At 32.5% G+C, this 18,363-nt stretch overlaps 1 protein-coding gene across 1 annotated transcript in view; it reads left to right on the plus strand.

Annotated features, from left to right (window-relative positions):
- LOC142226513 (uncharacterized) overlaps nt 1–15,531 on the plus strand; it is a 61,749-nt gene extending 46,218 nt beyond the window's left edge. The window contains exons 2-3 of the mRNA XM_075296571.1: nt 12,787–13,495; nt 15,139–15,531. Of these exons, the coding sequence (XP_075152686.1) occupies nt 12,787–13,495; nt 15,139–15,525 (1,096 nt within the window). The 3' untranslated portion in view covers nt 15,526–15,531. The remainder of the gene's footprint in view (nt 1–12,786; nt 13,496–15,138) is intronic.
- The last annotated feature ends 2,832 nt before the right edge of the window (nt 15,532–18,363 follow it).

Here is an 18,363-nt window from a genome sequence, read left to right on the forward strand (position 1 = left end):
CTGTGTGTATAAAGCCTTTACAAAAAATTAGCTCCATAGGTTTTAACTGAAAGATTTGCAGCATAGAGACAAAACCTGCCAAATTGTTATTCTCTCTTAAAAATCGTAATTAATAGTAATTTTGGTGTAAAAGCTAGCTACAAGGCCTGCAATGATAAGACATGGCCAATTTGAATTTGCTCAAGTGCTATCCTTGTTGTAGTTTCACACAAACAATTATCTAGATGGAGGCATTATAAATCCAATGTATGAATTCCAACATATATGTATAGTGTGTATTTACTTCATATTTCCATGAGATGAAAATATTTAGTTTTTCCCCCCACAAGTTTTTAAATAAAGACGACTTCTCATAGCAAGTAATTTCCAAAGGATATATATGTCAGCTTGAGTGTTAGTGTAGTTGTGTGTGTGTGTATTGTGTGCAAATAAATAACTTTGTATTATTTGTGTTCTAATCCTTGTAGAGATAATATTTACAAATAAAACTTTATGCAAGAAAAATTGTTGTTCTCATTGGACAGTTGTATTCCATATTTTCCCTGAAAACAAAATTGATACGAATTTATATGTATGTATATGTGTGTCTTTATCTATTGGATACCTATATCCATAGAAGCTCATATGATTTTGAATGATATGCGTATTAATTATGCTACTATCTATGTTAGTAAAAGGATGTAATGAAGAAAACATACTAGGAGTGGGAGACATAGAATAACAAAATATATTATATATATTTTTATCATTCTACCCTAATTTGCTTATTAGTTATTTAAATCTATATTACACTACTTATTAACTTGCATACTATAGACAGGGATTTAGCTCAACTGATGCAGTTCGAGTGAATAAAGCTTGGAGAATATTTTAGAATTTATAATATTTGGTATGTGTGAAACACGATAAGGAATTATTTTATTGAAATAATTTCATTGATACCGAACAAGGCTTGATTATTGCTATTGTCTTTAATAAATTCAATTTATTATTTATTTTTACAGAATAGTTATGTTAACTATTTTCTTACATTGATGAATACAACAAAAATATTCCAATATTCCAAGTTTATGAAACTCATATTTCCCATTTTACTTATTAGATTTCCCCCTTTTGCTAGAATTCAATTTGCTTACAATATAATTGCAATTTAACACTTAGTTCCTATCCTTTTTGTTTGCAAAATTTAAAATTCTGCAAACGTTATTTGATCCAATATTTTCGAAAGCTTCCAATGAGTGAATCTATTTGGTCCAGAAGAATATAACCTGTCAAGCAAGCAACAATTCTTGCTACATGACATGACACAGAATGGGCAGGAAATGCTGTAAGGAGTCAACTCATATCTTTGACTTGTGGCAGACACATTTGAAAACCTGTCAAGTTGACTGAACCCCCATATCGTATGGTGAACATTGCGTAAAATGATCAATAAACTTTCGATAAGACGGGTAGTATATAACTCTAGGCATAGCCACAGGCATAGTGTGTATGGACAATAGAGTGAAACGATAAAATAAAATTTAAATTTAATAAACAAAATAAAATAAATTAAAAATACTTTCGATCAAATTAGTCTTAAATAAAATATGTAACTTATTAATTATTATGATATTTTTATTTAAATTTATTAAATTGATATATCTTAATGATAAATGTAAGGATGGATTATATAAAGGTAAGCAAGAAACTTAAGTTCCGATATGGCTTTGGGAAGACTATTGAAGAAATCACAAGTAACTAGGCTCAGCCTCCCTCGATGACTTTGATGATCAGGTAATGAAGCCGCCGAGTTGCGACGCTGATTTCAGTCGCCACCGATTATGTCGACTAAGGAGAGATTATATGGATGAACGAAAATCGTTTTTAAAAGTTAAACAATAAACTTAAGTTCCGATATGGCTTTGGGGTCAAATTAGTCTTAAATAAAATATGTAACTAATTAATTATTATGATATTTTTATTTAAATTTATTAAATTGATATATCTTAATATGGATGAACGAAAATCGTTTTTAAAAGTTAAGCAATAAACTTAAGTTCCGATATGGCTTTGGGGTCAAATTAGTCTTAAATAAAATATGTAACTAATTAATTATTATGATATTTTTATTTAAATTTATTAAATTGATATATCTTAATGATAAGTGTAAGGAGAGATTATATGGATGAACAAAAAAGTTAAGCAAGAAACTTAAGTTTTGGGAAGACTATTGAAGAAATCACAAGTAACTTGAGCTCTTTTTTTTTATTTTTTAAAACTTTTTAGCTTTTTTGGCTAGTTTTTTGGACAAATCTAGCGGTTTTTCGTGAAACAATTCTGGCAACGCTGTTGCAAACATATGCACTAACTTATAATACCCTGTTCTACAGTGTGGCGCAGGGTATAAAAATATTTCCTTTCAGAAGTAAAAGAAGTAAAAAGAAACTTAAACTTTTATCGAACTTGAAGACGATCAGTAAAAAATAGATAATAAAATAAAGTAGGTTCGTTAAGCCTAAAACAGCAACAAACACTTTGGTAAAGTGGTTATTTTGGTTATCTAAGGTCCACAGAATTTGAATAAGATGGGTAAAAAATTAATGACATGAACAAAAAATAAGAAGAGGTTTACAAAAAGTGCCATTTTCAGCATAGTCTTCTTTATGCGCTGTTTAAAAATTGTTAACAAGCCTGCTCGAGGCATTCAAGATAGACTTTCGTAGGTACGATGAACTCCTCCATGGAGTTATATTTGTGACCATTACCTCACATTTTGAAAATACAAAGAAGGGGCCAAATACGGCAAAATGAGGCAACGGTTTGCAGCTCAATTTGATTAGGGAGAAGTAGGAGGTGTCTAAAATTTCGTGCATAATGTGATCCAAGTGGGCTTTTGCTGTTTCTGCTATCTCGTTCATCTTCAATCGATGGTACTCCAAAACGAAAATTTGGATCAATTTAATTCTTCAAGCTAGCAGTTTTGAGGACACCTGTCCCTGACTCACCAAAAAATTAGCGACCGGTTTTTAAATGTAGCTATTGAAAGACAAGATTACACACCATCCAAATGCTCTTTGATTTTCCCTTCAAAATAGGAAGCAAACCACCGATCGATTTAATATTTTTAAATGTTTCTATAATCTGAGAAAAAAAAAAATAAAAATTGGAGTCAAATCTGAAAAAAATTTGGAAATTAGTCAGTATTGATATTATTATATAATCGTTAGAATTAATAAAAGAACGCTCTCCTATAGGGTCTGACTGAAATTTTAACAGAAGCTTTAACTAGCAATGATTCTTGTATTTTGCCACCCATATATTGAATCTATATCTAAATTCTATTCGATTTTCAAAGTGACCAGATCGGCCAAGGCCGTGATTTTAAGTCCAACAATATATAAAATATGGGGTCTTCGATAACGCTTCTGATAGGCACATTTTCCCGCAAATTAGTATGATCCTAGAGCAAAATGTTAAAAAAATAATATTTTGCTCTGGGAGGTGATCATATTCCTTCTATACGTGTATACGGGGATAAATGTCTTAACTTAACTTACTATGAAATACAGGTGTGGTTTTCTGGCAAAATGTGAAAATGATCAACTAAACTCAATTTCTTCATCAATAGGAAAGTTTTCTAAAGGTATTGCGAAAATCCTTTGACAAATATGATAATAGACAAAGTAAAGAAGTTGAAAGTTTTTAACTCATCCCCTGTCTCTAACACTCCACATATCATAAAGAACTGAAAATGACGATACTTGGAAGTTTTCGCATGTGTTGTTCACCGTTGTGACACACATATTATCCTTGAGATGCCACAACCATACAATTGTTAGAGCTTTATTCCGTGGTGGAGCTGTAAATTTGATGCCTACATAATAATACTAACGAACACAATCATTTGCCTTTGTTGGGATATCTAAAAGGATATAACTTTTATGTATCGACTGGTGTGGGTGTGCTTATGAAAACTATTTATAGGCAATTTAGCTGTGTAAACAAAAACTATTTCAAAGTATGTAAATTACTAAGAATATTCTATCATTTGCTGGCATACATTCTCATAACCAGGCAGGCAAATAGATGAGCAAATCTATACCAAATAGCAATAGATTGGTTCACTTGAAAATTTTATAGAATTTTATCATATCAAATAAATTGAGAATGTTAAGGTAAACAAATAAGGTCGAATGGATACTATTTGAAGTGATTTGATGATGATCGTCGATTAGTTTATATAAAATTGAAATAAAAATAAGCATTTTATAATTTTCTCTTCTCTGAATTGAGAATACTCAAACATGTCTATTGACTTAATTCTGAAATTTCGTATAGCATAATAAATCCCATCAGTTTTGTTATGCGATGTCTAATGAATCATTTTATCCAGCGGCAAAAATAAGAAGTTCGAAGGCATAGTATCATGTCATAGTTTGGGTGAGAGTGTAGTTTTGATGAAAATTGTCAAAGTGTCGAGATACCAAATAAAATTTGTAATACAATTATTTTCATCAAACTATGAACAATGTAGTCATTTTAATTAATGAACTTTATATTACGATAAATTTGTGCAGTTCTGACTACTCGATGTCTTTCACTTTTTAGCAAAAGTAAGAAAAACGAAGTATAATTCCATTACAATAGAATAGAATAAAAAGCGTGGGTATTTACCGTTGACTTTAAATAGAATAGAAAGCATTCTTTGATAAAAAAAAAAATACCAGTTTCGGCTATAACCCTTAGTTACCCCATACAAACTGTTTCCCAGTCAACTTAACTTCTGGAAGCGTATAATAAGAAATGAAGTTTTATGGATGAATTTAGGTGTAGTGCACTAAGAAACAGCTTACACAGTTCCATAGATTTTGCCTTTACTTAAATTATTTTGCTATTGACTCCATGCCGAGAAATTGCACATTGTTACAACTTTGACCCTTGGACGTTTTGTATGCAAGACGGGCATGCTAACTATTGCACCACGGTGGCTTCCACAAAAAAAAAACTCCCATTAAAATATTTTTCTAAAAAAGTATCAACTGCGTCTTGTATGCTAGACAAAAATTACATTCGTGTTTTATAGAATCCTGAAGTCTTTGTACTTATAACAATATTTTTTTTTTCTGTGTGGGAGTCCCTCATTTTCGTCTTACTTATAATATTGATTGTGATGCCACATGCACCCTCAAAAAAAATTGCTTCTTTAACATATGTTCCAAACATATTTTGCAGGAAGCACATATATTATTGCATACTGCCGAAACATTAATATGTTTGTTTTATGCGAACATATTATATGTTTGGAAGCATTTTGAGCCAAAAATATTATATGCTTGGAAGAATTTTTCCAGAACACGATTGTGCTCATTCCCTAACATACTCGTAATTTTCACTTCCACGAAATTTTTTTGTTATTGGCACCTTTTTCTGTAATACAAATAATGTTGAAGAAATTATTCACTTTTATAAATTTTTTAAATTTTACCTTTCGCCTGCACGGAGAATCGAACCGAGGACCATACAGTTTGTAAGCCAACACACTATCCACTGGGCTACGTAGCTGTTATAGTCACCAGTAGATAATTATCGTTTTAAGTTACATTTATATAGCATAGTTTCCGGCGCCCACGAGCCCATGCAAACATAACATTATTTAACAGAAACATACATTTGTTTGCCACGTGGAGCAGTGGTTAGCATGTCTGCCTTGCATGCAAAGGGTCGTGGGTTCAATCCCTGCTCCGACCGAACATTTTTTTTTGTTTTAATTTACACATTTATATTTATACTATATTAAATTTTTTTAAATGAAACTTCGAAATGTCCGTTATTAAAGATTTATAGTCAGTAACAATGCTTGATATAAACGAAATTGACTGATTTTTGGATAAAATATTATTTTTTATTGCAAAAATAACAATTTTGTAATAAAAAACTGTTTTTGGACAAAACTTTAAAATTTGGAAGGAATCCAAAAACTCTAACAAAAGAAGAACGTGTAGTCGAGTATAAACATACATACATAATTTTATAATATAAACATAAATTTATTTAGGAGTGAACAGTTTTTTACTAGCATTTAACACCATCGCTCTAAAATTCCTTTTATTTTTCTTTAATAATTCATTTTAAAGAAAATAAACTTTTTAAATTGTTTTAGCTGTAAAACTCGAACTTAATGCCCGCTTTTATATTTGATGGTGTCCGTCAACTCCTCGTGGACTAGTAAAGAGGAACTAAAGTTTGTTTTTTTGCATTTTACTTTGTAATTTTTCACTTCATTTTTCACATTTTCATTTTACTGTCCCAACTCTAAAAAGTGTATAGTGCCCTTTCGCTTTCGCAGACCCTTGATTTCTTTTACGAACCAAGAAAAAAATTGTGCCCATAATGCCAAAATGATAAACAAAACACATGTCCACACATACATAAAATGCTGCTCTCAAGCGAAAACATATGCTGTTTGTTTTTCAAATGTCTATTCTTCCGAATGTCTATTCTCTTTATTCAAATTAAATAATATTTAGACTTAAGCATATCAAATTTTTGCCCTTATCATAAAACAGTTTTCCGAAACAACATACAAGCGGTTTCACAGAAATTGTTCTCTTTTGACTCTTTTGCTGTGTTATATTGATATCTTTCGTCAACTCTCCCGTTTTCCATCTCTATATGTACAACATATGTATGTTTAGTCGAAATTTGTAAATTTATATATGTTTGTATTCACACATATGATTTTTTTGAAACATTCATGCCCCAAACATAATATATTCTAACATATTAACATAGATGTCCCAAACATTTAGTGTTAGTTTAGGAACATTACATGTTCGCACTTAAATATATTGTGGTTTAAAATCGTGCCCGAAACACATTTTGTTTATATCGGAACATATGAAAAACATATTTTTCTAACAGTGTGTGGTTAGCTGCCAAATTAGGTCAAGCTCAATGACAAGGGCCTTCGTTTTATAGCTGAGCCCAAATGGTGGGTCAAATTACGTGTGAAACCACTCAGAAATATCATCAGCAATCAGGACTTGAAGTAAACCATCGCTGATAAATTTTTTGGTATTATTGAGAACCTGGAATTGAAAACATGACATGACAAGATGGACACTCTAACCATTGCACACTCTCTTAATTGCGTACTAACACCACTTTAAGAAATTTGGAAATGTCACAAATGCATTCGGTGTTAGAATTAATTCCTTTAGAAATTATTTATACAAATTTTGAGCCGTGCAATAGTTTAGAGCAATGTGACTTTATACCCGTTGTACAATTTAATTGCCATTGAAAACAATTGCAGTGAACTTTATTTGAAATCCCAAATAAACAAAAAAACATTATTTTCTGCTTGAGTTCCAAACGAATAATAATTTCTTTATTGAATAAGAACTTACATCTGGAATAATGGAAATCTAATCTAGAACTAGATAACAACAATCTGTTATCACTCTTCTAGCACCCTTATCACCTGACAAACGATCCCAAGTGAACATGCAGCACACATGCACTAGAGTTGTAGTTGCAACACTTTGAAAGCACCCTCACACTTATGTATTTCTTACAATTTGGGTGGTTAACATGCAACATGTTTGTCGCAAACATGTTATTTTCTTGAAAATGTCAAGAAAACAACATTTTTGCGACAAAAATGTTCCATATTCATTGTTGAAAAATAACATTTTGCTATTGAAACATATTTGGATTGATCATATTCCTTCTCTGTGTGTATAAAGCCTTTACAAAAAATTAGCTCCATAGGTTTTAACTGAAAGATTTGCAGCATAGAGACAAAACCTGCCAAATTGTTATTCTCTCTTAAAAATCGTAATTAATAGTAATTTTGGTGTAAAAGCTAGCTACAAGGCCTGCAATGATAAGACATGGCCAATTTGAATTTGCTCAAGTGCTATCCTTGTTGTAGTTTCACACAAACAATTATCTAGATGGAGGCATTATAAATCCAATGTATGAATTCCAACATATATGTATAGTGTGTATTTACTTCATATTTCCATGAGATGAAAATATTTAGTTTTTCCCCCCACAAGTTTTTAAATAAAGACGACTTCTCATAGCAAGTAATTTCCAAAGGATATATATGTCAGCTTGAGTGTTAGTGTAGTTGTGTGTGTGTGTATTGTGTGCAAATAAATAACTTTGTATTATTTGTGTTCTAATCCTTGTAGAGATAATATTTACAAATAAAACTTTATGCAAGAAAAATTGTTGTTCTCATTGGACAGTTGTATTCCATATTTTCCCTGAAAACAAAATTGATACGAATTTATATGTATGTATATGTGTGTCTTTATCTATTGGATACCTATATCCATAGAAGCTCATATGATTTTGAATGATATGCGTATTAATTATGCTACTATCTATGTTAGTAAAAGGATGTAATGAAGAAAACATACTAGGAGTGGGAGACATAGAATAACAAAATATATTATATATATTTTTATCATTCTACCCTAATTTGCTTATTAGTTATTTAAATCTATATTACACTACTTATTAACTTGCATACTATAGACAGGGATTTAGCTCAACTGATGCAGTTCGAGTGAATAAAGCTTGGAGAATATTTTAGAATTTATAATATTTGGTATGTGTGAAACACGATAAGGAATTATTTTATTGAAATAATTTCATTGATACCGAACAAGGCTTGATTATTGCTATTGTCTTTAATAAATTCAATTTATTATTTATTTTTACAGAATAGTTATGTTAACTATTTTCTTACATTGATGAATACAACAAAAATATTCCAATATTCCAAGTTTATGAAACTCATATTTCCCATTTTACTTATTAGATTTCCCCCTTTTGCTAGAATTCAATTTGCTTACAATATAATTGCAATTTAACACTTAGTTCCTATCCTTTTTGTTTGCAAAATTTAAAATTCTGCAAACGTTATTTGATCCAATATTTTCGAAAGCTTCCAATGAGTGAATCTATTTGGTCCAGAAGAATATAACCTGTCAAGCAAGCAACAATTCTTGCTACATGACATGACACAGAATGGGCAGGAAATGCTGTAAGGAGTCAACTCATATCTTTGACTTGTGGCAGACACATTTGAAAACCTGTCAAGTTGACTGAACCCCCATATCGTATGGTGAACATTGCGTAAAATGATCAATAAACTTTCGATAAGACGGGTAGTATATAACTCTAGGCATAGCCACAGGCATAGTGTGTATGGACAATAGAGTGAAACGATAAAATAAAATTTAAATTTAATAAACAAAATAAAATAAATTAAAAATACTTTCGATCAAATTAGTCTTAAATAAAATATGTAACTTATTAATTATTATGATATTTTTATTTAAATTTATTAAATTGATATATCTTAATGATAAATGTAAGGATGGATTATATAAAGGTAAGCAAGAAACTTAAGTTCCGATATGGCTTTGGGAAGACTATTGAAGAAATCACAAGTAACTAGGCTCAGCCTCCCTCGATGACTTTGATGATCAGGTAATGAAGCCGCCGAGTTGCGACGCTGATTTCAGTCGCCACCGATTATGTCGACTAAGGAGAGATTATATGGATGAACGAAAATCGTTTTTAAAAGTTAAACAATAAACTTAAGTTCCGATATGGCTTTGGGGTCAAATTAGTCTTAAATAAAATATGTAACTAATTAATTATTATGATATTTTTATTTAAATTTATTAAATTGATATATCTTAATATGGATGAACGAAAATCGTTTTTAAAAGTTAAGCAATAAACTTAAGTTCCGATATGGCTTTGGGGTCAAATTAGTCTTAAATAAAATATGTAACTAATTAATTATTATGATATTTTTATTTAAATTTATTAAATTGATATATCTTAATGATAAGTGTAAGGAGAGATTATATGGATGAACAAAAAAGTTAAGCAAGAAACTTAAGTTTTGGGAAGACTATTGAAGAAATCACAAGTAACTTGAGCTCAGGTTCCCTCGATGACTTTGATGACCAGGTAATGAAGCCGCCGAGTTGCGCCGCTGATTTCAGTCGCCGCCGACCATTTTTTGCCAGTCGACACCGCCGCCGAATATGTCGACTCATCACGACTTAAAATTTACCCGCCAATTAATCGAAAATATCGATTTAAATCAGAAAAATATATTAGTAATTGTCATATTTTTTCCAAAATTTTGATTCTTCCACCCAAAATCAATCAATTTCAAGCTGTTATAATAGTTTCGCAAAAACTTCGCTCAGAAAATGTTAATGAAATGTAAATTTGATGTTAATGAAATGTAAATTTGATTAAAATATTGGTTGTACAACTAATCTCATTACCATTCGAATAACTTCAAATTGATTTTATAATGGATGATTGTCCGCCGCCGAGTGGATAAATTTATATCGGCTTAGCCGTTAAGCCGCAGCCGCCGGAGGCAAAAATTTAGCGTCAGCCGTCGCACAGTGGGGTTTTTGATGTCAAAAGCGGGAATTAATTCGAAGTAGCTTTCCCTGTTTATAGTTTTAACTTTTTTCGGCCAAATTCACTAAAAGACATAAAACCAATCAAATTTTAAATATTTTTTAGTCCACATTTTATTTGTTTTCCATTAGTTAATTTGCAACAAAAAAAAAGAGAATGAATATCTGCTTTTTGATCTGATTCTTAACAATTATTATCATCATCATCACAATCATCATCGTCAGTAAAATTACTATATGGATCATTATCATCAACACTGGCATTTTGATCACCATCAAGATTTGACTCAAATATCAACATTTGAATTGCTTCCATAGGCAAATTGTGGGGTTTCTTCTCTTTTAATTTCTCATTTCTGATATAACTGGATCCGAAGTATGTTAATTAACAGTCTTTTAAATATCTCTTCATTTGATTTTTCCATAGAACATTTTCGCAAAAAATGCTCTCTAAAATTTTTAAAATCTTTGTTTCGAGCTTCTTGCGCTTCTTCCGACAACTGTCCAATTGGAAGTAAAGCGTGGTTAATTATTTCTGCTCCAAGTAATAAATATTTGTGCACGGTTGGGAACATATAGTACCAGGGGTTGAAAAATGTATTTCCATTTAATTTCAAAATGTGCAAAAAAGTGCAGACAACTTTTGCATCTATGCTTTCAAAAGAGTTTATTGTTTTAGAAAACATAAACTTTTTTACTTAATTTGGCTTTATTCACAACTATTTGTCGACATATTTCTCGAAATCCTCTAATTTAAAGACTTACGAGCGAAACTAAATTTCAAATAATAACACAAGTCACATATAAAAACAAAAAACACAAAAATAATCTTATTAACCTGAGGATGAAGGTTCCACTATTATTTTTTTAATTATCGCTTTAGAAAACACTCAAAACTAATTTTTAAGACACCAATAATTTACATTTATATCGCACGCAAGGAAAACGTAAAATAACTCCAACTTCAAACATATATAGTGACACAACGGTACTTGTCAAAGACACAATTTTTGCGCTAGTGATGTGGAATTTTGTGTACTTTTACCGACTATAAAAATTTTTTCGGTTCTCCTAAATTTCATTTTTCAATTAATTCCCATTTTTGGTATCAAAAACCCCAATGTGCGTCGTATGCATTTCGTACAACACATGGATTTTTAAGGCATCCTAGGAAAAGCACTGTGACGTTAATTAAAAAAGAAAACAACAAACAAAGTAATTTAAATAAAAATATAATAAAATAAATTAGACTGATAAAAAAAAAAAAAATAAATAACATAAATAGAATTTTACATTTTTAACGATTTTTAATTAAGTTTAATTTAATTTTTAATTTAAGTTTACACTGAAAATGTACAAGATCAAAATTTTATAAGACCAACTAGAAGAAAAACGACCAAAAAATTACAAAGTTATAAGCAATTGAGTGAACAAATCCGATGTCAAATGATGCAAATATGAGCAACTCACCCACACAAAAATGACACTCGGCATGATTTGTTCACTCAATTGCTCATAACTTTGTCATTTTTTGGTAGTTTTTCGTCTAGTTGGGTTTATTACTTACGATAGAGTATCATCTATACGATCATGAAGAGGACGTTTTTTCAGTGGTTTGTACTGTTCCGGCGGAAAAGTGTCACTGGAAAACAATTTTTTTTTTAAATTTTCCTTTTTGCATCGATAGTTTTTGAACCACTTAACTTATCACAGATCCAATTATACACGATTATTCGTCATCTCAATACCTTTCATTTAACTCGAGATATAATTTGTTTAGTGAAAAAGAGCGAAAAACTAAAAATAACGGGATATGTTAAAAACTGTTCCATAAAAAAAATTTCGAATTCAGCAGATCAAAATACATAAAAAAGTCGCATCTCATCAAATGTATATGAAACATTTGGAAAGAGGCCGCTTATGCTGGATTTAGATGTTGATGCAGTTAAAGTAGAATGTTTTTACTCGTTCCTATTATTGCCAAATTAGTCAACACTAAGGAAATAGGAAATGCGTATGTATGAAATTCGATTCGACACATATATAGGAATAGATACACATCACGGTGTGCAATGTTATCATTTCCCTTTTCCATGTCTTACTAATGGGGTGTAAAAACTAAGGCTTCGTAGGAAAATACATAAAATCAAAAACCCACACATACATACATATGTATTTAAGGATTCTTATGGTGCATATATGATAGTCAATAAAATATTTTTGAATATACTACTAAATTAGGCTTACAAAGTAAATATTCTATTAACTATAAGCGACAATAAAATTTAAGATTGAATTTATTTCAAATTTGAATAATCTTTTAAAATTTTAGGCAACCCTATCCTCTCTATGGAGATGATTATGACTACATGGGGACCACTCATCAGCATTCCACGGCTATGTCAGAAAAATATCCACAGCAACAATTACAACGATATCGACCACAAGCCTCTAGCCAAGCTATGGAGAAACAACAGGATGTGGGATCCGAAATGAATTTCTTAACAATTTTGAAGACTATAAAGACCATGTGGGATTTGTATCAGTCATTCATAGCTGCTTGGAATTCCATGGCAGAGAAGCACAATCAACAAGAAGAGTTGGCCCAACAAAAACTAAAACAAAAACAACAAGAACAACGTATTAACTCGAAGAAGCCACCAAAAATGGAAAACAAAAAGAAACCGGAAAATTCCACAAAAAATCCCAAAACTAATTCTAAGCAACCTGTAAAGGCTTCTACCTCCACTACAAGTAGCACAACTGAGAACAGTTCTTCTAGTGAAGAGGATGAGGTTACATTGAAGCCGCAACAATTACGCAAAGCTAAGGATGAGCCTCGCAAGGGTACGAAAGGGGATAAGACTTTGGTTAACCTTGCCGAGAGTTTAAGAAAGAAGAGGGGAACTGAGAAAAATGATGTTGCCGTTCAAAGTGCAACAGATGTTGGAGAGGGTCGTTACATAAAAGGTGATCCTTTGAAGGGCTATTATGATTTTGTTATCACCGAAGGATCTTATAAATTTTGGGCTGCTTTTCAGGTAAGGAAAAGATAGGATCACATCCTCGGTAGAGTATGGAATGGTGTCAATACTTGGTTTCATTACCAAAGTAAAAGTTAAGATATCAAAAGATCTTCACTTCCTACGTTTAGAGTAGAAATATGATCACCACAAATAACATCAACACAAATGGATGTTTAATGTTATCTTTGTCAAGAAAAATTATGACCTAAGTTGTAATAAATTATTTATAAATGCACCTAACAATTTCTGGCAAACATTATGTGTTCGCCCATGAACATAACATTTAAAATTACATCCATTCATATTTCTAAATATGGAAAGGGGAGCTTTTCTTATATAGCTCTATAATATTTTCGTCTTAATTATAATGGACCTATTATATATGAATGGATGTAACTTGCCCTTAACATGCATAAACTACAGTCACTGCATACCACACTATCATTTGCACTTGGTTTCAGCGTCACTCGGGTAGCGACTCTACCGAAAACGGATGTGACAACGGGAAATGACAAATGCTTCATATTGGGTTTCGTATTCACATCATTCATACGCTCCCCCTGTTTTCGTAAATAATATCACTTATACGCACTGTAGGCGCCGTCGGCTAAATTTCTATAGACAAAAAGTTTACAATCCATACCATTGTTTATGGGTCACTACATGGAGAGTAAACTCCATTTTTACAGTATTTGGTCTGACATATTTTTCATAAATCTTACATTGGAGTGACTGAGTGGCGGTGAGTTTATGTAACGTCAGTTCAATTTCCTTCACATTTGCTTCGTTGTTTTTATGCTCTTCGCACCGATTTGTTTTCACAATAACCCACATATTATGTTGTCTGTTTGCCTGCATGTGATAGCTATACAGACACACATACACACTAGTATGACCGAATCCTCGCAGGGGTGAACAAATGGATGAATGGTTGAAGAACATGAAGTATGGTCAACACTGATTTGTGACTTGTTGTGCAAAAGTAGGAAAGAGTGTCAGGTGCCAAGTGCTATTTGAGTGCAGAGAAAAACTCTAGCCAATGTTCGCTGGCACCTGGTGGTTGAGAATTACACTGGAGGTAAGTTGGTACAACTGTGCATCTGATTGCATCAACCAAAGCGAGCTGTTGAGTTCAGGAAGAATCATTTACTCTACAATCCAGTCATTTCTTTGAACGCAAAGTTGTCGCCACCAACCACCCGCATTCATGACCGACCAGAGTAATAATTATTTTCGTGGTTGTTGTCAGTTATGTTGCCATTTAAATGAAATCCTCTCTGGTTTATGTCATCACCATTGTTCTCCTTGTTGTTACAGTATTTTGTCACTTGAAGCGACACAGTCAGTAAGCGTGTGTGTAGAAAAGGCGTCGATGTGTGTGTAAAAGGGGGGAGAAACGGAAACTTATTTTGACATTAACTGTCATCATAACGTATATTTTTCATATATGCTTACATATAAAGCCTTGAAACATAGTGGCGGAATTTTCAATGAATTATGACAATAATCCTGAAGGTAGTTGCTCCTTCCCGCCCCCACTGCCTTGATTTCTAACTGTAAAATTGGTTTATTGGCTTTTAATTGTTGTGACTATCAGTCTATCTGTCCCTTCTCACATTTTGCATTTGATTTTATTTTTCTCATTCTTTGTCTTGCAGGTTGGCACCGCCTTATTGATTATTTATTCAACATTTGCTGCTATTTACTATTCAAAAGTAAATCCTCTTGTAAGTGATTACGATTACACGGATTACTTGGGTGGTGCTCGCTCCTTATCGGGTGGTGATCTGGATTTTGTTGACGATGAGACAGCCGAAGGTAGTGAAAAGAGTTACACAAGGAAGACCCCGCAAGGATGGTTCGATTGGTTGCCACGTACCGGCCATTCACTGAAGTTTATATTGGATGCCATCGATAAGCTTCCTGTAGATCATGACGACCCTGAAGCTAACAGCGGCAGGGGATTTCTTGATAGTCTAATCGATGCAAATCGAAATGTCAAAGAGGATTTGAAGGAAAGCAAAAGCGAAAATAGGGCCATGTAAATTGAATAAAGCATTTTATTACAACGAAAAAATATATATCTGCTCAATGGGATGGGATACGGTGAAACATGGGTATATTAATATGGTTTTATATGCCACAGAAGTAAGTGAGAAACTAAATCAATGGTGTTACTTGAATAATGAAATGATTATTGTGATATGAAAAAAATTCGCTGGAAGTGATGTAGTGTATAATTTTATTTTTTATATATTATATACTTAAAATATAACTAAATGGACAACGTTTAGGTAATTGATGTTTTTCCAAAGAAAACTATCTTTAACTTTTGATGAAGTTAAGGGTGAGCGGTAAAACTTTATTAATATTAAGTAATTCATTAAATGTTAATAAGTTTTAATATATTACTTATAAATATCAATTATAAAATAGAAAGCTAATCTTAAAAACTAAAAAAACAAAACCAAAACAAAAACAAATTTTGCGTTTAAAGCCACTTCGGTTCTCTATATTTCTACACCGTCTACACCCTAACCTCCATGAAAATGTGTCTACCAGAAATATTGGTTCGAGACACCATATTAGTCATCTCTATTTATTCTGTCTATAAAGGTAACAATTTTCGATCGGCATAAAATTTAGTACAAACAAGTATATACGGCCGTAAGTTCGGCCAGGCCGAATCTTATGTACCCTCCACCATGGATTGCGTAGGAACTTCTACTAAAGGCTGTCATCCACAATCAAATTACTTGGGTTGCGATAACACTTGCCGATGGCAAGGTATCGTAAAACTTTTTAACACTGTCTTCTAAATTGTAAGTTAGTCCATAAGGGGTATATATTAAACAAAAAAAAGGCCGATTAAGTACGTATATAATTCAGTTTGACAAAATTTTCTATAGAAATAAAATTTTGACAAAATTTTCTATTGTTGTTGTTTTTTATTTCAGCTTAAAACCATACATCGACTAAACTACAAGAGTAGCTTAACCAACAGAGGAAAAGAATGTTTGTCAAATTTATTTGGGCAAAGCCCTATAGACTGCAAGATGGTTGGATGGACGCACGTTTCGGAATTACCACATTCCTCATCAGCATCCTCTACTTATAGAAATAAAAACTTGACAAAATTTTCTATAGAAATAAAATGTTGACAAAATTTTCTATAGAAATAAAATTTTGACAAAATTTTCTATGGTAATAAAATGTTGACAAACATTGCTATAGAAATAAACTTTTTATAAAACTTTCTATAGAAATGAAATTTTGACAAAACTTTCTATAGTAATAAAATTTGACAATTTTTACATGGCTGTTAGAGGCCATATACTAACGAAATGTACCAAATTTCAACCGCATCGGATGACTTTTGCTCCTCCAAGAGGCTCCGGAGGTCAAATCTGGGGATCGGTTTATATGGGAGCTATATATAATTATGGACCGATATGGACCAATTTTTGCATGGTTGTTAGAGACCATATACTAACACCGCGTACTAAATTTCAATTGGATCGGATGAATTTTGCTCATCCAAGAGGCTCCCGAGTTCAAATCTGGGGATCGGTTTATATGGGAGCTATATATAATTATGGACCGATATGGACCAATTTTTGCATGCTTGTTAGAGACCGTATACTAACATCAGGTACCCAATTTCAAACGGATCGGATGAATTTTGCCCCTCCAAGAGGCTCCGGAGGTCAAATCTGGGGATCGGTTTATATGGGAGCTATATATAATTATGGACCGATATGGACCAATTTTTGCATGGTTGTTAGAGACCGTATACTAACATCAGGTACCAAATTTCAACCGGATCGGATGAATTTTGCCCCTCCAAGAGGCTCCGGAGGTCAAATCTGGGAATCGGTTTATATGGGAGCTATATATAATTATGGACCGATATGGACCAATTTTTGCATGGTTGTTAGAGACCGTATACTAACATCAGGTACCAAATTTCAACCGGATCGGATGAATTTTGCCCCTCCAAGAGGCTCCGGAGGTCAAATCTGGGAATCGGTTTATATGGGGGCTATATATAATTATGGACCGATATGGACCAATTTTTGCATGGTTGTTAGAGACCGTATACTTAGACCAGGTACCAAATTTCAACCGGATCGGATGAATTTTGCTGCTCCGGAAGGCTCCGCAAGCCAAATTTGGGGATCGGTTTATATGGGGGCTATACGTAAACGTGGGCCGATATGGCCCATTTTCAATACCATCCGACCTACATCAATAACAACTACTTGTGCCAAGTTTCAAGTCGATAGCTAGTTTCGTTCGGAAGTTAGCGTGATTTCCACAGACGGACGGACAGCCGGACAGACGGACAGACGGACAGACGGACAGACGGACAGACGGACGGACGGACGGACATGCTTAGATCGACTCAGAATTTCACCACGACCCAGAATATATATACTTTATGGGGTCTTAGAGCAATATTTCGATGTGTTACAAACGGAATGACAAAGTTAATATACCCCCATCCTATGGTGGAGGGTATAAAAATGAGCGAAATCCATTCAGATTTCAGAATATCTCCCATATGTATGTATATGTCACCTGATTTTCATTACAGGAATTTCCAATGCAAGTTCGAAGCATCAGACTGAAAGAAAAGTATTCCTTTCTGAGGAGCGTAATTTTTGGCAAACAAAGATATTCTTTGAACTTAAACAATTTCCTTAAAAAAAAAAAATAAATAAAAAATATTAAAGAAAATTGTTGCATCGTAGCTATATGCTATTAAAGAAAATCGTTTACTTTAAGGTGAATTTCGGTTGCCTAAAATTTTGTTCCGGACAAACGTATTTTTTCTTTGGATGCCGTCAAATCTGTTAAGATTGAGATTGAATCCCTATTAC

The sequence above is a fragment of the Haematobia irritans genome, chromosome 2, assembly GCF_050003625.1.
Source record: "Haematobia irritans isolate KBUSLIRL chromosome 2, ASM5000362v1, whole genome shotgun sequence".
Classification (NCBI taxonomy): Eukaryota; Metazoa; Arthropoda; class Insecta; order Diptera; family Muscidae; genus Haematobia; species Haematobia irritans.